The following is a 23,432-nucleotide window of genomic DNA, read 5'->3' as shown; positions in this document are numbered from 1 at the left end:
CACACCGTGAAAGTATAATTTTATTACATACATACACACATACATACATACTTACCTTAAGTTCCCACGCAGGTCGGTCCTCTTCTCCAGTAGAATCCAAGGGGTACCTGTTGAAGAAATTATACTCACGAGATCCAGGGGCCCAGGGTCCTCGGAGAAATCCTTTGTAATCCACGTACTTGAAAAAAAAAAAAAAAAACGCTTACCCGAGCCACGCACTAAAAGGGGACCCATGTTTGCACATGGATCCCCTTTTCCCGACTGCCAGAAAACCCACTCTGACTGATGTCTAAGTGGGTTTCCTCAGCCAATCAGGGAGCGCCACGTTGTAGCACTCTCCTGATCGGCTGTGTGCTCCTGTCCTAACTGACAGGCGGCACACGGCAGTGTTACAATGTAGCGCCTATGCGCTACATTGTAACCAATGCTGGGAACTTTCTGCTCAGCGGTGACGTCACTTTAGGTCAACCGCAGGGCAGAAAGTTCCCACCATTGGTTACAGTGGAGCGCATAGGCGCTACATTGTAACACTGCCGTGTGCTGCCTGTCAGTCAGGACAGGAGCACACAGCCGATCAGGAGAGTGCTACAACGTGGCGCTCCCTGATTGGCTGAGGAAACCCACTTAGACATCAGTCAGAGTGGGTTTTCTGGCAGTCGGGAAAAGGGGATCCATGTGCAAACATGGGTCCCCTTTTAGTGCGTGGCTCGGGTGTCCGATTTGTTATTTTTTTCAAGTACGTGGATTACACCTGGATTCCCCGAGGACCCTGGACCCCTGGATCTCGTGAGTATAATTTCTTCAACAGGTACCCCTTGGATTCTACTGGAGAAGAGGACCGACCTGCGTGGGAACATAAGGTAAGTATGTATGTATGTGTGTATGTATGTAATAAAATTATACTTTCACGGTGTGTGTGTCTTGTGTTTTTTTGGGTATTTTTTTAGTAGTAGTACTACAGGTACCAGCGGGCCCGTTTTTCCGCCGCATGCTGGTACTTGTGGTTCTCCAAGTACCAGCATGCGGGGGAGGCTTGCTGGGACTTGTAGTACTGCTACTAAAAACAATATCTTTTCATTATCACAAAAGGCTATCAGCCTCCCCATCCGCAGCCCATTGGATGGGGGGGGACAGCCTCGGGCTTCACCCCTGGCCCTTGGGTGGCTGGGGGGGGGGACCCCTTGATTGAAGGGGTCCCCACTCCCCCAGGGTACCCCGGCCAGGGGTGACTAGTTGGATTTTTGATGCCACGGCCGCAGGGCACTATATAAAAGTGACCCCCGGCTGTGGCATTATCTGTCCAGCTAGTGGAGCCCGGTGCTGGTTTTAAAAATACGGGGGACCCCTACTCTTTTTGTCCCCCGTATTTTTGGAACCAGGACCAGGCGCAGAGCCCGATGCTGGTTGCTTAAATATGGGGGAACCCCTGTCAATTTTTTCCCCATATTTCTGCAACCAGGATCGGCTCAAAGAGCCCGAGGCTGGTTATGCTTAGGAGGGGGGGACCCCACGCAATTTTTTTTAATAAAATAACAACTTTCCCACCCCTTCCCACTGATATACATGCAGGGATCTCATGGATCCCTGCATGCCTATCCAATCACGGGAAAAAAAAGTAGGTCTGTTTTTTTTTAGCAATTTTTTACGAGTTGTAATTTTTCACGGCAGTGTTTTTTTTTTTTTTTTGCTGTGCACTTCTTAGTAAATGACCGAGATTCATACTTAAACAGCCGCGTTTTGACCGATGGTGTATTCATTCGTGATTTTTTTCTTGGACTTCAAAATATTCCGAATGCCCTCATCACTGCCGTGATTATTGCTTAGTAAATTACCGAGATGACACTTTGATGAAAAAACGGCATCTCGGTCAAAATCGGGAGCTTAGTAAATTTACCCCCATGTATGAATATTTATGAAAATTGTATTTCTAAAAACTTAATTAACCAATACTGCAACCTGCAGACTGACTCAGGAATGCTCAACTGCCAATCACTGGACTGGATGTGGCATGGAGAATGATTTCTCACAGGCATCTTGATAAGACTGAAAACTGAAAGAAAGCTTTTTATTTTAATAATCCAAATCAACCTATATTTACCATGTTATACACAAGTATTTAAAAGTAATTTGCTTTTTTCAGTTGACTTCTTTTAAAATTGTTATTTTATAGATTTGGCAGCTTTCTTATTGCTAAATTGCACTACACATGTCACTAAGGCATAGTATCTAATCAGACACTTTCTCATGCATCCTGCACATAACAGATAAAAGATAATGGGGGTCATTCCGAGTTGATCACTCGCTGGCTAGTTTTAGCAGCCGTGCAAACGCTATGCCGCCGCCCACTGGGAAGTGTATTTTAGCTTAGCAGAGGTGCAAACGCATGTGCAGCCGAGCTCTGCAAAAACAGTTTGTGCAGTTTCTGAGTAGCTCTGAACCTACTCAGCGCTTGCGATCACTTCAGCCTATTCGTGTCCGGATTTGACGTCAAACACCTGCCCAGCGAACGCCCAGCCATGTCTGCGTTTTTGCAAACACTCCCTGAAAACGGTCAGTTGACACCCAGAAATGCCCCCTTCCTGTCAATCTTCTTGCGGCCGTCAGTGCGACTGAAAACTTCGCTAGAACCTGTGGAAAACAACAACACGTGCGCATTGTGGTGCATTCGCATGCACAGAAAAGCCGTTTTTTAGCCTGATCGCTGCACTGCGAACAATGGCAGCTAGCGATCAACTCGGAATGACCCCCAATATCTTTATAAGTTTTGCACTTAGATGTATTGTAAGTAAGCAGATCTAATGAAAATGTTACTGTAATTACACTGCAACTGAACTGTACGGCAAATAATTTTTCATGGACTTTGCTGCCATCTAGTGAGAAAAGCTATAAAAAAAAGTGTGCACTAAAATGGTAAGACAGTAGTTTGTAATGTTGTGATCTTCAGTTCATATACTTTCTATTTTTGCTTTGATTACTTAATAAATGATCCGATCAACTGTAAGAATAAGTGCTTTTTAAAAGTGTCACAGGAAACAGACTTCCCTTCCCCATACACACAACTCAGAACCGCATGTAGCTTTTGATATACTCCCATGCCACTCCCAGGGCCGGCAACGGAAATCTGGGGGCCAAGTACACTGATATCTTTGTGGGCCCCCCCAGACCCACACATCCCTCCCTGCATGTGCCAATATATTAACAACCCTAATATCACCTCTGGCAGTACCCAACCCTCAGCATATTCTGCCTGGACACCATAGATGTGGTCTCCAGGCAGAATAATTTATAACCATCAGTAGGGTAGTAGAGAGTTTTGCTGAGCTCGGGTACATTTAGGGGGCGTGGGATAATCACAGGAGGCATGGTCATGCATCCTTAGGAAAAAATACAGAAAAAAAATATTTTAAGCACCACCATGGCCACACTCCAGCCCAGCACACAGCAGCATGTACTGGCTGAGGAGAAGAGCTGCAACTGCTGCTGTCAGTTAAGGAGGAGGAAGTCCGGGGCCCCTACTGGGCCCCTCCATCAGACCTGGGCCCGGGTAATTTGTACCCTCCTCCACCCCCCCACCCCACCCCCCTCCCCTCTCTCAGCACCACTGACCATCAGAGTCAGCATAAGGCCACTATTATACCTTATCTGCACTAACATAGAGGAGTAGTAAGCTGTTGGAAACAAATGTTATTCAAGTTAAAATGCTTTTTATTTTATGGTTTTGATTATCAATAAGTTATTTCAACAATTACAAAGAAAGTATTTCAAAGGCTTTTTAATACTTTTTAGCAAGGAAATCAAAGTTATCAGTTTTGGAGAAACTAAAGAATATATGGAAAAAAAATGAAACCTTTATTAATGTCAATAATACAATTTTTAAAGCTGAATTTATAGTTAAAGAAAAAAAATGTAATCTTCTGTTCAAACACACATACAGTAAGTTTAATGATGCTTTTCTGAATTGCTCTCAGTACTGTCATGGAACTATGACAATTCTCAGCTCAGAGTCCTTTCTCATGTGCATAAACGTGCACTGCTTTGAATATGCATTCTGTTAGCCATGTGTCTTTGCTATAGTAAATATTCCTATGTTATGGTAAATGCATATCTGACTTTGCAATGCAATATGGATTTTTAATGCATACATGAGAAAGTAAGATTTCAAACGTTGCTATTCCGGATTTACAAAATAGACATAGCTTTAAATATGTATGTTTAACCCATTAACTCATCCACGCATTCATACATATTTAAACAAACAAATTGAGGGTTATACATATTTTTGTTGAACATATCACAGAACATTACAGCAGCTCCAAGTAATTACAAGTGTATAGTTAAAAACTTTGATGTGTGGACCCATAGACTGGTCCACTTTATATATGTGAGGTATTACTCTAGTAGGCATTGAGGTATATCCAATTAAAGTCGAAAGCTGCCGTCTGTCGAAAACACAGCATTTTTCGACTTTTTTAGGTCTGAAGGGGTTCCGACCTATTCAATATAACCCAAAATTATCCAACAAGTCGAATTCCTGGAATAGCTGCCGATCCGCGTGCTATTGTCGGAAATGGGGCCAAATCTGACAGGTTTTGGCCCCCTTTCCAACCATCTCAATCTGACTATAAAACAGTCGGATTGAGATGAGGGAGCTGAAAGGGTGGAGACCAGCGGGGAGACGGGGGAAAGATGCGGGGAGACTGGGGAGAGCAGCGCTATAGCAGTGTAGCCGAAGGATGTCACAGCCGCCACTCACATCAGCGTCCACCCGGCTCCAGCAAGCGAGACCTCGCTTGCTGGTGCTGGGTGGACGCTGCCGTGAGCGGTAGCTGTGACACCTCCTCCATCTACGCTGCTATAGCCACTGCTGTAGCGCTGCTCTGCCCAGTCTGCCCATAGCTCTCCCCCATCTCAGCTCCCGCATCTCAATTCGATTTTTTTTTTTTTAAGTCTGATTGAGATGGCATTGAATAGCCGTTGTTGGATCCATTCCGACAAATTAATGTCGGAATGGAACTGACTTCAATTGAATATACCCCATAATGTATCACACATAGTCCATGATGTCACCATGTTAATGTTATGTGACTAACCTTACTACACATTCTTGTACTGTGTTTATTTATTTTATTTTTTTGTATTTTCAATGTACTACACTGTCATTTTTTGTTTTTCCCTCTGCTTAGGATTTTGGTTTTCACAATAAAACTGTTATAAGGACCATAATAGCCAGAAGTGAAATAGACCTAATAAGCATCAGACAGAGATACAAGGAGAGATATGGACATTCCCTCTTCCATGACCTTAAGGTAAATCCATACACACATACAGTACATGTATAATCTAAAGCCCTGTATAAGAAATGACATTATGTAGCACAAATAATGTGGAAGAAGAGAGCAGGCCTGGCTATAAACTGCTAAACCTGCCAAAGGAAAAGAAATACACAACCAGGGGCTGTTTTAGGGGTCTGGACGGCCCTAAGCACAAAAGTAATGGCTGCTCCCTCCGACCAAATGTATTATTTTTATTATTTGATTATAACCCGTCATTTGATATAATAATAAAATAAAGCAAGAGCTATGTCTCTTCGTTTTAATTATGCATGCATATTTGCTACATAGGACTGCTTACACAGGCAGAATGTACATATCCTACCCATCCACACTCCACACAAAATAGTGTACGAAGTGGTAGTGTGGAAATATTTTTAGTCACAAGTAAATTCAGACTGACCGTTCTAAAACAAGTGCCGCCCCTAATGAAAATTTCACCACTGGATGTGCTACATGTATGCTGTAAATCCAGTGAAGTTTTTGTTTTTTTAATAGAAAAAGAGGTGCTCGTTCTCACCAAAAGCTAAAAAATTTAGAATACCTGCCACACTCTGAAGAAGTTAGGGTTTAGGCAATTTACAGAGAAACTATCCTTTTTCTATTATTTCTTAAGAATATAGAAGAAATAATAACAGCAATATTGGGATTGTCTGGAATTACAGTGGTGAGCAACACAAATATGTAAATTTTCATAATTTATTCTGCTCAGGCCCAAACAATCCTTTAGCACAATAAGATACAAAGAAAATGAAAAGAAACGCATCAATAAGTGGTAAAAAGTGGGTACAAATGGAGATGAGTAGACTGATTAGCACCCAGTAACTTCCTTACTGAACAAAGCTACCGGGGTGCACCTATTACTGCTTAAGATGACGCTTGTGTTGGAAATGATGTGTGCACAGGTGTTGATAGTGCAGAGTTATATAGGCACACATTAGCGGATGACTCAAACTATGAACAGCCCAATTTCTTAACCTGTGGTGTTGGGGTATTGATGGATGGCACGTACAGCCATACTCACTGTTACACATACACTGGTGATGCAGCGTAGTGGTGCAGACAGGAAGTGGTGCAGGGATGCTGGAACAGCTTTATAGCAGGTAATAATCCTGGTTTCTGATAGGAGCTAAGTAGTATACTTCTGTGTCCCACCATATTACTCTACACAGTAAAGCAAGATGGTCACTGCACATGCTTATTAGAGATGTTGGTGGCCATCTTGGGATAGGCATGAAGCCTCCTTAGAAAACAGGAAGACTGGAGTTGGCACAGAAGCGCGCTCCTTTTTCAACTTGTACCTTGCCACCTTCTGACGTACATTTTACTCCTGTTATTGGTCACTCACCCAGGGCTGGATTCAGTTTTGTGGGACAACTAACTGGCAGTCATAGACACTCTTCAGCTGTATGTGTGTGTATGTTTATATGTATATGTAAGTACAGTGTGTGTGTGAGGTGTTATATGCGTCACATTTATAGCTATATATTATAGATATAATTTTTATACACACACTATTAAAAAAAATTAAATCCTTTATCCAATTCAGTGTTAAAAAGGTGCAGACATTTATACCCACAAATATTACCCCACTACTCACACAATGCTACTTACCTGGATGACGCTGCCGTCAGCTGCTGTGGGGAGCACACCGGGCTAGGGAAGCCCATACCTGTATATTTTTTTATACACTGTATCTCCTTGTTGATGGGTTAAGTCCCAAAACATCAGAATTGAACAAAGGATTGAATTTCCCTTATTAATATATCAATAAGCCTATACCTGGATTGCTATTATATACAAGAAGTTTTTTTTAGATTTTGCACATTTATTAAAAATAAAAAAAACTAAGAAATCACATGTACATACAGGCTGTGAGCCATAATCCTCAAATTTGTAACAAATAAAGCAGGCATGTCCAAACTGCGGCCCTCCAGCTGTTGAGAAACTACATATCCCAGTATGCCCTGACACAGCTTTAGCATTCTCTGACAGCAAAACTGTGTCAGGGCATGCTGGAATATGTAGTTTTACAACAGCTGGAGGGCCGTAGTGTGGACATGCCTGAAATAAAGGCTTGAAATATCTCACTTTACATGTAATAAGTCTATGTAATATATTAGCTAGACCTTTTTACGTAAGATTACTGAAATAAATTAAGTTTTGCACGATATTCTAATTTTCTGAGTTTCACCTGTAAGTATTCACAGCCTCAATACTTTGTTGATTTACATTTGGCAGCATTCACAGCCTCAAGTCTTTTTGAATATGATGCCACAAGCTTGGCACACCTATCTTTAGGCAGTTTTGCTCATTCCTCTTTGCAGCAACTCTCAAGTTCCATCAGGTTGGATGGGAAGCGTCGGTGCACAGCCATTTTCAGATCTCTCCAGAGATGTTCAATCGGATTCAAGTCTGGGCTCTGGATGGACCACTGAAGGACATTCACAGAGTTGTCCTGAAGCCACTTCTTTGATATCTTGGCTGTGTGCTCAGGGTCGTTGTCCTGCTGAAAGATGAATTGTCGCCCCAGTCTAAGGTCAAGAGCACTCTGGAGCAGGTTTTCATCCAGGATGTCTCTGTACATTGCTGCATTCATCTTTCCCTCTATTCTGACTAGTCTCCAAATTCCTGCAGCTGAAAAACATCTCCACAGCATGATGCTGCCACCACCATGCTTCACTGTAGGGATGGTATTGGCCTGGCGATGAGCGGTTCCTGGTTTCCTCCAAACATGATGCCTGGCATTCACGCCAAAGAGTGCAATCTTTGTCTCATCAGATCAGATAATTTTCTTTCTCATGATCTGAAAGACCTTTAGGTGCATTTTGGCAAACTCCAGATGGGCTGCCATGTGCTTTTTACTAAGTAGTGACTTCCGTCTGGCCACTCTACCATACAAGCCTGATTGGTGGATTGCTGCAGAGATGGTTGCGCTTCTGATGGAGTCCTGGTGGTCCCGAACTGCTTCCATTTACGGATGACGGAGGCCACTGTGCTCATTGGGACCTTCAAAGCAGCAGATATTTTTCTGTACCCTTCCCCAGATTTGTGGCTCGAGACAATCCTGTCTCGGAGGTCTACAGACAATTCCTTTTGACTTCATGCTTGGTTTATGCTCAGACATGCACTGTCAAGTGTGGGACCGTATATAGACAGGTGTGTGCCTTTCCAAATCAAGTCCAATCAACTGAATTTTCCACAGGTGGACTCCAATTAAGCTGTAGGAACATTTAAAAAAATGATCAGTGCAAACAGGATGCAGCTGAGCTCAATTTTGAGCTTCATGGCAAAGGCTGTGAATACTTATGTACATGTGATTTCTTAGTTTTTTACTTTTAATAAATTAGCAAAAATATTAAAAAAAATCTTGTTGTCATTATGGGGTATTGTGTGTAGAATTTGGAGGGAAAAAATTAATTTATTCTAATTTATGGCTGTAACATAACAAAATGTGGAAAAACTGAAGCGCTGTGACTACTTTCCGGATGCACTGTATACTGGCAATGGTGCATACGTAAAATGGCACTGTCACATACTGTATACTTATAGTGGAGCATTTAAACAATGCTTTTCGATGGAGATATGCATTACAGTGACCAAAATGCTTGATAAAAAACAATGCAACATACCATATATAAGCAAATATATACTGCCCTTGAGACATGCAGTATACTTGCAATGAAGCTAACATACTGTAGAACAGGCATTGGCCATAGGCTTTACAGGGAAGATTCCCTGTGGGCTGACGCACCCGCAGGGCCTGTTTTGTTTGAGGACATGTGGTCTTTTTTATAGACATAATGAATAAGATGCAAAATAATTTGCATATATGAAAATTACTTTGCCACTTAGCCTGTGATTGCAGATGATCTAGTGTATGCTCTGTCTGCCTGCTTGGCTGACATATAAGATTGAGTGAATAGTGATTGGGATACGGTTGGTGTAATTAGCAAGAAAATATATCTTTCTAAAGAATTATATAGTTTCCTAAATTCTGAAGGTGTATCATATAATGTGCTCATAATGTTTAATTTTATTTCTTTTTAACTTCCCCCTTGATGCTGGACATGCCCACTATCTGGAAAGTCTTGGGGGGAGGGTGCTGCTGGCATGACCCATGGCTAGACCTTACACCTCTGGTGCTGCCCATGTGGGGCCACTAGTACAAATTTTTGCAGAGCCGCTTTTTGTTCCCAATCCACCCCTGGGCATTCCCAAACTTGGTCCTCAGGGCACACTAACAGTGCAGGTTTTAGGGATATCCAGGCTTCACCACAGATAGTTAAATCAAAATAACTGAGGTACTAATTAAGTCAACTGTGCTCAAGCATGGATTTCACTAAAACCTGGACTATTAGTGTGCCTTGATGACCAAAGTTGTGAATGCCTGCTGCAGACTATCATGAAGCAAACCGTCTAAAAAAAATAATGTAAAAGATACAACACCATCATCATAAAATTCCCCTTAATCAGTGGGGTACAGTTATTTATAAAAACGAGCATTGAAACAAATTTTTAGAATATAAAAATAATTCATTTAAGCAGATCAGGTGACCGCATCGGGTCACGTGATCGGGATTATTTGCAATCCCATTGGTCCATTAGTAATTGGGTCTGTATAACATGGTGCTCCGGTCACGTGGTGGCACTCATGTGACCGGAGCCTGCATTGAATTACCGATCTGGGATCACATGTGACCGTGACCTGCACCACGTCCATTGAAGGTTTCAGGGCACGTGGTCCAGGGGCTCCGATCACGTGGTACCGCTCATGCGACCGGGGCCTGCATTGAACTCCTAATCTACGATCAAGTGGTGTTACCCACATGACCGGGACCCGCGCCGAGTCCATTGGGTGTTTCAGGGCACATGGGCCGGGGCACGTCCTGGGAGGTGTGCAGAAGTGTCTACCTCCCACACACCGTTGTGTTTAAATGAGCAAAGATAGAACTGGTTTCCTTGGAGACATCCACAGCTTGTTATATCTAAGGAAACCCGATTTTACATAAAAAATTTAAAACCGTCAGAAAGGAATAAAGAGATATACATTGCTTATCATTTAGTGCATATTAGCATAAGAAGAAATATGCTCCTGAGGAAGCTGGATTTTATTATTACCAGTGAAACACGTTGAGCTTACCACCAAATACCTACCTGGATCCCACTCTATACCTTGTGTCCATTGGGACTCTGTCAACCATTCTGGCAATTATTTGGCGTCCATCCACTATTGGAATTTCACACTTCAGCATCCATTCCGGTTCATCCCTGGACTTTCCCTAAGGCTGATGCAACCCAGGGATATCATTCTGTGTATCCGGTAAATATGATTGCTCTACAGTGACTGCACATTGGAAACTGTCTTCGCCAATAAGAAGTTGACAACTTCCTTCTAATTGTATGAGTGGACTTGCATTAGTGATCCAATTTAGGGAGGTATCTGCATATGAGTGCTGCTACTAGCATCAATATGCATCTACTTCTGCTGTTTTAATATGTGTATAAATAAATTGTTATTATTTATATGAAGCAAACCGTCCTTTTTATATAATTATTACAGCCAGCGCTGCTACACCCCATTTTTCTTTCTCTATATTGGAGGGTTTGACCACCCCCATACCAGCTGCTGCTGACTGCGCACTTACATATTTTCCTATATATCCGGAAGAGCAGGCGCACACTCACACTGCACAGTCACCCTGTGTGATAGGTTCCTGTCTGAGGCTGCGCCCATACCGCCTACAGATCGCTGCCTTATTTGGACTAGGTGACGTATCCTTGGGGCCCCTCTGATCTTTGGGGCCTAGTACAGGTGTCCCCTTTGACCCCTCCTGTCGCAGGCCCTGGCTGCTGTGTTTGTGCCTCTTTCCTTCGCACATCCATGAGGCAGCAGCAGCACGGGTCCTACCTGCACTCCTGTAGTGGCGGCAGATTCCGGAGCCTCCTCTCGGGGAACATGGGAACCAATTCTGCTTGTCTCCAGCCCCTGACACCAGCAGCAGCTCATCAAGTAGCCACGCTCCTGCTGGGAGAGCTGCTGCTGGTGATGGAGGCTGAAGATGAACAAAATCATCCCCAAACAGCGGGAGCAGATCTATACTTTTCTTTTAGGGGGAGCTGGAAGTGGACATCTCTCTGTTGTGAGAGGTTTGTGTTACAGGTTCGGGGGGAGATGTACGAAGCATTGGAGAGTAACAAAGTGGAGATAAAGTACCAGCCAATCAGCACCTAAGACCTGCCATGTTACAGAATGTATCTCTCTCCCAAAAGGGGCAACAACAAATGGGATGGAGGAGAAAAGGGAGAGAGAGAGGAGAGAGAGAGAGAGAGAATGTAAAAGATGGAAGACAGATAAAGGTGGAGAGGAGAGAGAAGCAGAGAGAGAGAGAGAGAGAGAGAGAGGGGACATCGAGAGAGGAGAAGGGGGAAAGGGGAGAAGAGATAGAGAGGCTGAGAGAGATTACATAAGACACAAAGTCTGACAGTCCATACACAAAAAGAAACACATCCAGACAACACCAGGTGGAAATGGTGCCACTCTTGCATCGCTATAGCTTCAAGTATGTTTTTACATTAATATGTGAAAACATAACCAAACAGTAAATGTGTCCTGGCACTTTCCTTCTGCTGCCAGCGACTGCTGACAGTTGGGTTGAGGCTTGCTACTGGAGGGTCTCGCTAGGGTGGAGTGGACATCAGTGTCTGTAGGATCCCAAGCATGGGATCTTCCAGTAAGTAGCTCATCTGGATCTTCCTCCCTGGAAGCCTGAACCTCCCGTCTGATCCCCTCTACTACCAAATGCTGGCCACCCAGAGCCGGTCCGGGGATGCTGTAAGAGTGGCAGGCAAAGCAGTTCTGTGATGGGGGGTGTCACCAGAACCCCCCCCCACCATTGTCTAAAAACAAACCCCAGCTGACTATGAGTGTGCCTTCCTAAGTTACAGAGTGCAAAGTGATTTGAACCGTTGGATACAAAGGGCACAGGAAACAGTGCATCAGCAAAAGAATAAAATAGTTTAAGGATTTTATTTGGTTTTGACAAATAGGCATAATACAAGAAAGCCAAGAAAAATATACAAATCAAAAAATCATGCACCTTGTGGAGATATGAGGGCTTTTTAACATAAAGTGGGCTATTAGATAGAGCAGTGGTTCTCAAACTCGGTCCTCAGGACCCCACACAGTGCATGTTTTGCAGGTAACCCAGCAAGTGCACAGGTGTATTAATTATTCACTGACACATTTTAAAAGGTCCACAGGTGAAGCTAATTATTTCACTTGTGATTCTGTGAGGAGACCTGCAAAACATGCACTGTGTGGGGTCCTGAGGACCGAGTTTGAGAACCTGTGAGATAGAGAGATGCGTGGCCACATCTAATAATATCATTACAGAGTATAATATCATGAAAAGAATAATCGTATCTTCAAATAGAAAGGGACAGATAAACAATTTCAGTACAAATCATTGGGAAAAAGGGGGAGGGGGGCGGGGGGGGGGGGTTTAATAGACAAGACAGTATAGGAGGGTAAGGAGGAAATTGAAGAGATAGTAGAGGAAGGAGGAGGGTGGGGGGTACAGGTTGGTGAAGTACAGAGAAAGATAAGAGTAAATGAGATCAAGAAATCTCTATGAGATAACTTTTTAATACAGTTAAGGAGTATGGACCAAAGTGAGATCACAGATTACATCCAAATCAGAGAGATAAGTACGATAATGGTAAGAAAAAACTTCATGAATAAATACAGTTTTTTTGCAGGTATTACAAAAGATTTCTCCATATGTTAGAACTAGAGATGTGCACCGGAAATTTTTCGGGTTTTGGTTTTGGATTCGGTTCCGCGGGCGTGTTTTAGATTCGGATGCGTTTTGGCAAAACCTCTCTGAAAATTTTTTGTCGGATTCGGGTGTTTTTTTTAAAAAACCCTCAAAAACAGCTAAAATCATAGAATTTGGGGGTAATTTTGATCCTATAGCAGAGGATCCCAAACTGTGTGCCGTGGCTCCCTGGGGTGCCTCGGGACACTTGCAGGGGTGCCTTGGGTTGGTGGTCCAGGACCAATTCAAATTATTTATGGTCAATATACAGATGTAGCCACCTTTATCATGACTGGCTGAGGCGTTTGTCCCGATCGAGCATACGCAGTGTACCGGGGCGTAGGGAGGCACGCCTAGTCACAGAGAGGTGTACCTAATCGAACGGAGGCAGACAGAGCGTTTGGCATTACCTTTACGTGTAATACCTGCGATCATCTGCCAGATGTCGCTTTTTATAATCAACACTGCGCATGCGTGTGATGTCCCGTAAATTACAATACTGAAATATACAATAAGGACTACTTTACTAAGGCATCTCATTATGCTGCATACAGTAAATACTCATTACTCTGCATTATTTAATACAGTATATATGGTACAGATGCAAATAGTACAGCATACAGTATATGATCCATCTACAGTACTTTATGAATATGTGAGCGTCCAAGTCCCGCAGACAAAACAACATAAAACCAGTAGTGTACACTGTCACAAATGGACGTGTTAGAAGTTCACTATTGCCTCTTGAGATTAGGAATTTTGTACAGTATATTAGCATCCTAATCCCATAGCCATTACAGCATAATCAAAACCAATAGATTTATTCATCTGTCTGCGGCGAAGTGGTGAAGTGTTCCGCTTCCTATACTCAGAGTCCCGGGTTCGATTCCTAAAGTATGAATGCATGTTAGTTTTTTCCAGACACTTTATTATTTTTTTATTCACATAAACCAGGTCAAAGCTGCAGGAGCGGTTCTACTGTTAAGGTTCTATGCACCGTACAGTACACATACAATTCTGTAGCAGGGCAGACTCAATAGAAATGGCTATCACCTATGACTCCTTGCCCTACGGAGGCCCTAGGCTACGGAGCAAGAAACAGTCCAGATTTTGCAGGCTATGGGGCAATGCTGAAGGAGCGTTACAATCCCCTAGCTAAAATACACAGGGGCAATAGGAATATGCGAGGTCTATGCACAGTACGGTACACCGGACTCGATCGCATAGCACACTGGCAAAATGTCTGCCACCTCTGAACCCCCACCACGTGGCAGGCAGCGCTCGGATATGGAGTGAGAGATGGCATAAGTTTTGCAGGCTACAGGGCAATGCTGAAGGAGCGTCACAATCCCCTAGCCAAAATACACAGGGGCGAAAGAGATAAGCGAGGTCTATGCACATTATGTTACACCGGGCTCGATCGCATAGCAAACTGACAAAACAGAAGTTTTACATAAAGCAGGGCAAAGCTGCAGGAGAGTTTCTACTGTCAAGGTTCTATGCCCCTTTACGGTACACATACAATTCTATAGCAGGGCAGACTCAATTGAAATGGCTACTGCCTGTGACTCCTAGCTCCATTGAGGCACTCGGCTATGGAAGAAGTAACAGCACAGATTTTGCAGGCTACGGGGCAATACTGAAGGAGCGTCAGAATCCCCTAGCTAAAATACACAGGGGCGATAAGGATAAGCGAGGTCTATGCATATAATGATGCACCGGACCCCATCGCATCGCAAAGTGACAAAATGTCAGAGGCACGTGAACCCCTGCCTTGTGGCAGCACTCAGCTATGAAGCGAGCAACGGCATAGGTTTTGCAGGCTACGGGGTAATGCTGAAGGAGCATCAGAATCCCCTAGCTAAAATACACAGGGGTGATAGGGATAAGCGAGGTCCATGCACATAACGATACACCGCAAAGTTCCCCATGGTTTAATTATGCCTTTTCTTTGAACACGGTATTTTCCACTGCCTCGCCCTACCCCCATCCCACTTTCCCCTTCCCCTCTGGGAGCCTGCAAAGTACATGCAGTAGACAGGGAGGGAGTTCCGATCAGGTTACAAGACTTTTGCAACAGTATACTACTGTATGTAGGAAAATCCCCCGCCAACTCTGATTTATGTGAAACCTGTGTGCACCCTTCCATTGAATGTATAACAAAGAAAAAAAATAACATGAAAGTGAATGTTATAGGAACTCATAAAAAAAAAGGTTGGCACTTCCTTCCCATTGGTGTTGGTTTATGCCTTAGGGGACTTGGACGCTAATACTTGTATTTCAAAAGCACAGTATTTTCCACCGCCTCTGTCTACCCCCATCGCCCTTCCCCGCTGGGAGCCTGCACAGGTCATGCAGTGGACAGGGAGGGAGTTCAGGTCAGGTACAATACACAAATGCCGACGATCTACAGTACTGTGTTGCTCAGTTGCGTCAGAATACACTAATTTATACTCATTACCGCTGTGTATTTGTATATAGTGGAATGAATCACTGCTGCAGATTTACTTTGATTTATGTGAAACCTGTGTGCACCCTTTCATTGAATATATAACAAAGAAAAAAAATAATAAAGTGAATGTCATGGGAACACATAAAAAAAAAAAAAAAAAAGGTTGGCACTTTGGGACTCAAACCTGGGACTCTCAGCGTGGGAGCCTTTATCGCTAGGTTGGTATGGAAGGGGAGACAATTAGCTACCAGAGGGTATCAACCCCAAGTTTCTGTGACCCCCACAAGGCTCATGGCAACCGTCGGAACCCATGGTGGGTCTGAATTAACGGGCCCATTATAGTCTATGGGAAAATGGGTCCACTTTGCATACTGATATCTCTGGTTCTGGGTGTCCCAGAGACTCAGGACTGGTACCATACAAAAGAGGAGACTCTTGGCTTTTGTGGCAGATCAACCACTAGTTTATGTGACACTGGAAAGGGAAAAGGGAAGCAACCGTGTATCGGGTCCCCTCCAGTTGTCCGCCTAGCTTGCACAGGATGCAGGGTTTCTGGCTAGATCGGAAATACTGTACAGAAATGCTAAGCATGGTAATTTGACATCCAAGAACATAGGGAGGAGTTTTTATCTCTCTCCATTATACTTAGAAAAATTACACTTGCCACTATACGTTACAAGCTGTTCATGCTAATTAGTACACTAGTAGAACATACTGTACAGAGATACTAAGTACAGTGATTTGGCATCCACAAACTTAGGGAGGAGCTTTAATCTCTCTCCATTGTAATCTTTCTAAGTATAATGGAGAGAGATAAAAGCTCCTCCCTAAATTCCTGGGTGCCAAATTACCGTCCTTAGTATCTCTGTACAGTATGTTCTACTAGTGTACTAACTAGCACGAACAGCTTTTAACTGGATGCCAAATCACCAAACTTAGTATCTCTGTACAGTATGTTCTATTAGGGTACTAATTAGTACGAACAGCTTGTAACGTACAGCGGCAAGTTTAATCTTTCTATGTATAATGGAGAGAGATTACAGAGGAGCTTTTATCTCTCCATTATACATAGAAAGACACTAGTAGAACATACTGTACAGAGATACTAAGTACAAAGCTGCAGGAGCGGCTGTACTGTTAATGTTCTATGCACCATACAGTACACATACAATTCTGTAGCAGGGCAGACTCAATTGAAATGGCTACCGCCTGTGACTCCTTGCCCCATGGAGGCACTCGGCTATGGAGCAATTAACAGCACAGATTTTGTAGGTCACGGGGCAATGCTTAAGGAGCGTCAGAATCCCCTAGCTAAAATACACAGGGTCAATAGGGATAAGCGAGATTTATGCACATAACGATACCCCAGACCCCATCGCATCACAAAGTGACAAAATGTCCAAGGCACATGAACATCCGCCTTGTGTCAGCACTCAGCTATGGAGCGAGTGACGGCATAGGTTTTGCAGGCTACGGGGCAGTGCTGAAGGAGAGTCGGAATCCCCTAGCTAAAATACACAGGGGCGATAGGGTTAAGCGAGGTCTATGCACATAATGCTACAAGGCGGGGGTTCATGTGCCTTGGACATTTTGTCACTTTGTGATGCGATGGGGTCTGATGTATCATTATGTGCATAGACCTCGCTTATCCCTATCGACCCTGTGTATTTTAGCTAGGGGATTCTGACGCTCCTTCAGCATTGGCACGTTCTTTGAACACGGTATTTTCCACTGCCTCGCCCTACCCGAATCCCACTATCCCCTTCCCCCTGGGAGCCTGCACAGTTCATGCAGTAGACAGGTAGGGAGTTCCGATCAGGTTACAAGACAAGATTTATGTGAAACCTGTGTGCACCCTTCCATTGAATGTATAACAAAGAAAAAAAATTATAATAAAGTGAATGTCACAGGAACTCGGACGCTCATACTGTACATGTATTTCAAAAGCACGGTGTTTATGCAATGTACATACTTCCTTTTAAACAATTAGTTGCGTCTCCATACACAATCTTGCGTCTGCATACAAAAGTGTTTTAACATGTTCGTTTGTGTCTGTATAAACTATTTATATATATATTGAGAACTCTCACCGTCTGACCATTGGTCACCATCTATTAACATTACAGTCGTCACTGACCATTTGCCAGAGCTGTAGATCAATCCGTCGCTATACGATCGAAAGTACTGGATTAGTGGAGCATTAGCCACCCAGTGGTGGAGATGTGTAATGCATGCTGAGTATCTAGAATCGCCTCAACGCGCCTGCCTGTGATTAAACTCAGCAAGCTGAGCTATCGCCTTAGCGTGACTAAACGTCTGTCTAGGCGGAGAATCGGTCAAGATAAAGGTGGCTACATCTGTAATAGGCAAAACCAGTGCTGGTGGCTGCATGTCATAAAATATGTGGCCAAACAGAAGCAAATCCTGTCCCTCACCACACAACTGACCCTAAGGATGACACATAAACGCGATCTACTTAATGTAATATTTCTTTCTAAATTTCTCAATAAGAAATTTTTGGCCTAGGGGTGCCGTGAAAAAAGTTCTGATATTCTAGGGCGCCGTGATTCAAAAAAGTTTGGAAACCACTGTCCTATTGTAGTATTAACCTCAATAACCATAATTTCCACACATTTCCAGTCTATTCTGAACACCTCACAATATTATTTTTAGTCCTAAAATTTGCACCGAGGTCGCTTGATGACTAAGCTAAGCGACCCAAGAGGGCGGCACAAACACCTGGCCCATCTAGGAGTGGCACTGCAGTGTCAGATAGGATGGCATTAAAAAAAATTGGCCCCAAACAGCACATGATGCAAAGAAAAGAGAAAAAGAGGTGCACTGTGGTCGCTGGACGGCTAAGCTAAGCGACACAAACACCTCAATATCACAGGAATTATTCATTATAATCAATGGTATTATTGGTCCAAATCACTGGAAGAAAATGACAAAATCACTGGAATTATTCATTCTACTCAATGGTATTATTGGTCCAAATCACTGGAAGAAAATGCCAAAATCACAGGAATTATTAGTTCTAATCAATGGTATTATTGGTCCAAATCACTGGAAGAAAATGACAAAATCACAGGAATTATTTGTTCTAATCAATGGTGTTATTGGTCCAAATCACTTGAAGAAAATGACAAAATCACAGGAATTATTTGTTCTAATCAATGGTATTATTGGTCCAAATCACTGGAAGAAAATGACAAAATCACTGGAATCATTTGGCAAGATCACTGTAATTAATAATTATTTATAAATCACTGATATTAATTGGTAAAATCTTGCTATCGCCTGCCTAGTGAAGTGGAATCTAGATGGGATTTTATACCGGGGACACAATAACTTCATCAATTGTCTAAATCTCATTGCACTAATGGCGGAAAACGGGCGCACGTCTAACAGCGCACTGATTATACTGAGAACTGATTATACTGATCAATCACTGATTATACTGAGCACTGATACTACGGAGAACAGACACTGAGCAGTGAGAACAGCACTGGACGATTGTATTGAAGTATACTGGTCACCACAATGCTGCACTATACTACTATATATACTGCTCACAACAATGCAGCACAGATATGGAATGGATACTTGCAGTGACACGGAGCTGCAAGATACAGCAATGGCCTACTGTACTGTACAACTATATACTGTTGGTCACCAAAATGCTGCACTGTACTGTACTACTATATATACTGCTCACAAAAATGCAGCACAGATATGGAATGTATACTTGCAGTGACACAGAGCTGCAAGATACAGCAATGGCCTACTGTACTGTACAACTATATACTGTTGGTCACCAAAATGCAGCACACTGAGCACAGATATTTGCAGCACACCGAGCACAGATATTTGCAGCACACTGAACACAGATATGGAGCTTTTCAGGGAGAGAACGTAGCCACGTCCTCTCCGTTCAATCTCCAATGCACGAGTGAAAATGGCGGTGACGCACGGCTCTTTATATAGAATATGAATCTCGCGAGAATCCAACAGCGGGATGATGACGGTCGGACGCATTCGGGTTAACCGAGCAAGGCGGGAAGATCCGAGGCTGCCTCAGACCTGTGTAAAATAGGTGAAGTTCGGGGGGGTTCGGATCTCGGAGAACCGAACCCGCTCATCTCTAGTCAGAACTAGTTAAGTTATCTAAAGAGGAAATATATTTTCCACATTTTATCACAAAATTATCAAATCGACTGTCCGGATTAAGCGAGAGAGAGCTTTTATCAAAGTAAATCAATTGCAGAAGTCTGTTTTGCAGTTCTCGGAGACTCGGAGCAGATTTCTTTATCCAATGTACCAAAATGAGTTTCTTTGCCAAAGTCAAAGTTGTTATGAGAAATGATGAGAGAGAGTGATCTTCATTAGAAAGGTTCCAGTTTTTAAAGTTCAGGCATAAGCAAGCAAGAGGATTTATATCCAAATGTAATTGTAGTGACGAGTTGAGGAAGGCTATGATTATGTGCCAGAATTTTAGAATTTTCGAACATGTCCAGAAACAGTGTAAATATTTGGCATTAGCCATGAGACATTTATAGCAGGAACCAGTTTCTGAGGCAATCATATACTTCCTCTGTGCAGAAGCTATGTAAATCCAATGAATAGATTTAAAGTGGACTTCTTGAAGATAAGTCAAATGGAGGGTACTCATGATTTTAGGAAACTGTGCGGTGACAATAAGATCGGCTCTGGAAATCTCAGGGATTTCCGCACTCCAAGCACAAGCAAGGACCTCTAAACTGTTGTCATTTAATGGTTTAGTAAGGAGAGAATATAAAGATTTAGTTAAAAGTTTATGTGAGCACAGGTTTTAGTATAGTGTCTAGAGGGTGAGGTAGTTTGGGCAAAGAGTTTAGAGGATAAAGAGATTGGGCATAATGTCTAGCCTGCAAATATAGATAGAAGTGGGAATTGGGAAGGTTGTAGGTGTCTTTAATAAAGGTAGGATTTGGCCACCAGGATCAAAGAGTTTTGTAGCTAAATTAAGACCTTTCTGAGACCATAGGCGAAAGGCCGGGTTGGAGAGAGAGGGTTCAAAATTAGGGTTACCCCATATTGGTATGAAGGAAGAGGATGTGTGCGGGAATTTGAGGGACTTGCTTATACGAATCCAACTACTATAGGTATCCCTAAATAAAGAGTGATCTAGAATACATTGGGGTATTAGATGAATTGGGGTATGGAGTAGAGCTCCAGGTGAGAATGGATAAAACGTGTATTGCTCAAAAATATTATCTGTGGAAGCTGAAGTTTCCATGAGCCAATCTGCAATGATCCTGAACTGAGAGGTAATTGCATATAATGCGAAATTTGGGATACCAAGGCCTCCCACCTTTTTGGCTCTGTAAAGCTTCTTTAATGCCATTCTGGGTCTTTTCCCATTCCATAAGAAATTCGATAGTATTCTCTCAAGATTACCGAAATCTTGTTTGATAAGGAGGTGGGGTAACATTTGTAAGGGGTAGTAGATTTTAGGAAAGATAACACTCTTCAGAACAGCTGCTCTGCCCATTAAAGACAAGGGGAGTTTGGACCAAGCTTCCAGTTGAGAGGATATTTTTTCAAAAAGGGGGGTGAAGTTAGTTGCATATAGGGTGCAGGTATTATTAGTAATTTGGACTCCTAGATATTTAAGTTGTGATGTTTGTAGTCGAAATTGGGTAAGTACAGGTAGGGAACAAAGTTCGGGAGTTAGGTTAGAGATGGGAAGAATTTCTGATTTAGTCACATTAATTTTATATCCTGCTATAAGGCTGAATGAAGAAATTATTTCTAGGATAACCGGGAGAGAGTTAGCGGGGTCTGAAATAAAAAGCAGCATGTCAACTGCAAAAAGGGAAACCTTTAATTCCAAAGAGAAAACTTTAATGCCTATGAAATCTGGGGCGGTGTGAAGGGCAATTGCAAGGAGTTCAATCGCTAAGGTGAACAGGAGGGGAGAAAGGGGGCAACCCTGTCATGTGCCTTTCTGAATTGGGAAAGGTGGGGTCAGGAAACCATTACATGAAACTTGTGATGATGGCGAAGTGTAAATCGTTTTAATGAAGGAAATAAAGGTGTGAGGAAATCCAAAGCATTCCATGGTAAGGAACAGGTGAGACCAGTGTACTAAAAAATCAAGTTAAAATCTACACCCAAAATGAGATTTGTAGAAGCATAAGGGAGTAATTTTTTTTTAAATAGTTTGAAAGAAACATTTAGAATAGGAGTTAGGGGCATAGAGGGAACACAAGGTATAGGTGTTGGAATATAGTTTGATTGAAGATATAATATATCTGCCCTCTGGATCACTATCCGTTGTTAAAACCTCTATTGGAAGTGATTTAGAGGCAAAAATAACCACACCCCTAGATTTTGATTTGAAAGGTGAGGAGGCGAGTAGGCGCCAATTAAGCATTTGGAGCTTGAGAGATTCAGGAGCTGTAAAATGCGTCTCCTGAATAAATACGATATCTAGTTTTTGTCTGTTCAGATAGTGTAGTACCTTGCGTCGCTTGGCAGGAGTGCCGACACCACCTACATTTATCGAGCCGATCTTTAATAGTAGTCACATCAGAGTGTAGCATAGTAAGTTCTTCAGGTGTGAGAATTTTCTAATGAGGATGTAGTAGAACCTCTAGAGAAGGGAAATACACAAAAGGGAGACACAAGAGGGAGGTGAGGGATAAGACAACAAAAAATATAGAGGAGACAAGCAAATCATGGGTGCGAACCTCATGTCTACGATCTGGTCAGCATGCAAGCATGCATATTGCTTCCACATTAGGGGGAAAAGGAAATATAGGAATGAAACACTAATCACAGTGTTTAAATGTGTGTTAAGGAGCATAACGGAGCACGGCAGGTGTTCCGCCACCCTTATATGATAGAGATGAAACCTCTTAAATGTAAACAAACGGTAAATGAGGACCATGTACCTCAGAGAAACAATCTGAACATGAACTAATAAACATGAAATAAATCTGAAAGAATGATGGCCATATTAATATCAGGCGGAGAATCATTCAAAGACAGTGTGACAGCATATTAACAGTAGAGTGTATAATATCACAAAATATATAAGTGTATAGAGATTTTAGCAAGGTAACTTAAAGATATTTCCGATATCTCGGAGAGAAAAAGGGCAAAGGTTACTGCAGGGCAGAAGGTGGGTCAGATATATCTTCAGTATTCAGCTGACTTTCCTCATTCAGGAAAGCTTGGGCATCTTCGGGGGTATTAAAATCATAGTGCTTATCAGCGATGAAGATGCGCAAGCGGGCCGGATACATAAGTGCAAACTTCTTCTTTGTTGAAACTAATGTCGAGCATACTGGGGAGAATGCTTTCCTTGTTCTGGTCAGCTCAACGGAGAAGTCTTGAAATATACGGATATGTTTGCCCTCCCATGTTAGGTCTTGTATCTGGCGGGATGCCTTCCATATAGCAATTTTGTGCAGGTAGTTAAGGCATTTAAAAATAATGACACGCGGTCTCCTATCGTGTGGTTTAGGAGGTTGACCGACTCTGTGAGCTCTTTCAACTATTAAGTCTTTGCATTCTGTCTCAATTTTCAGAAGCTTTGGGAGTGTAACAGACACAAAAGACATCAGGGTTGGGCTTTTCACATACTCCGGTACTCCTACTATTCTTATATTGGATCTCCTAGAACGATTTTCTATAGCATCAACTTTATTCCAAAGCTGATGATTTCCTTTTGAAGCCTTATAATGGAACTTCAGACAAATCATGGCAAACTGAGGCAACACGATTCTCAGTGTCAGTAACTCTCCCCTGTAGATGATGTAATTGCTGTGTAATGTCTGTCAC

General features: G+C 42.7%; 1 protein-coding gene across 1 annotated transcript in view; it reads left to right on the top strand.

The window, feature by feature from the left end:
- The window catches only part of LOC134974150 (annexin A10-like), a 239,325-nt gene that overhangs the window by 213,282 nt on the left and 2,611 nt on the right, over positions 1–23,432 (top strand). The window contains exon 11 of the mRNA XM_063946507.1: positions 5,184–5,306. Within this exon, the coding sequence (XP_063802577.1) occupies positions 5,184–5,306 (123 nt within the window). The remainder of the gene's footprint in view (positions 1–5,183; positions 5,307–23,432) is intronic.

The sequence above is a fragment of the Pseudophryne corroboree genome, chromosome 1 (assembly GCF_028390025.1).
Source record: "Pseudophryne corroboree isolate aPseCor3 chromosome 1, aPseCor3.hap2, whole genome shotgun sequence".
NCBI classification, from domain to species: domain Eukaryota; kingdom Metazoa; phylum Chordata; class Amphibia; order Anura; family Myobatrachidae; genus Pseudophryne; species Pseudophryne corroboree.
Note: the sequence above shows the minus strand (reverse complement) of the source record. Positions and strands in the feature narration are given on the sequence as shown.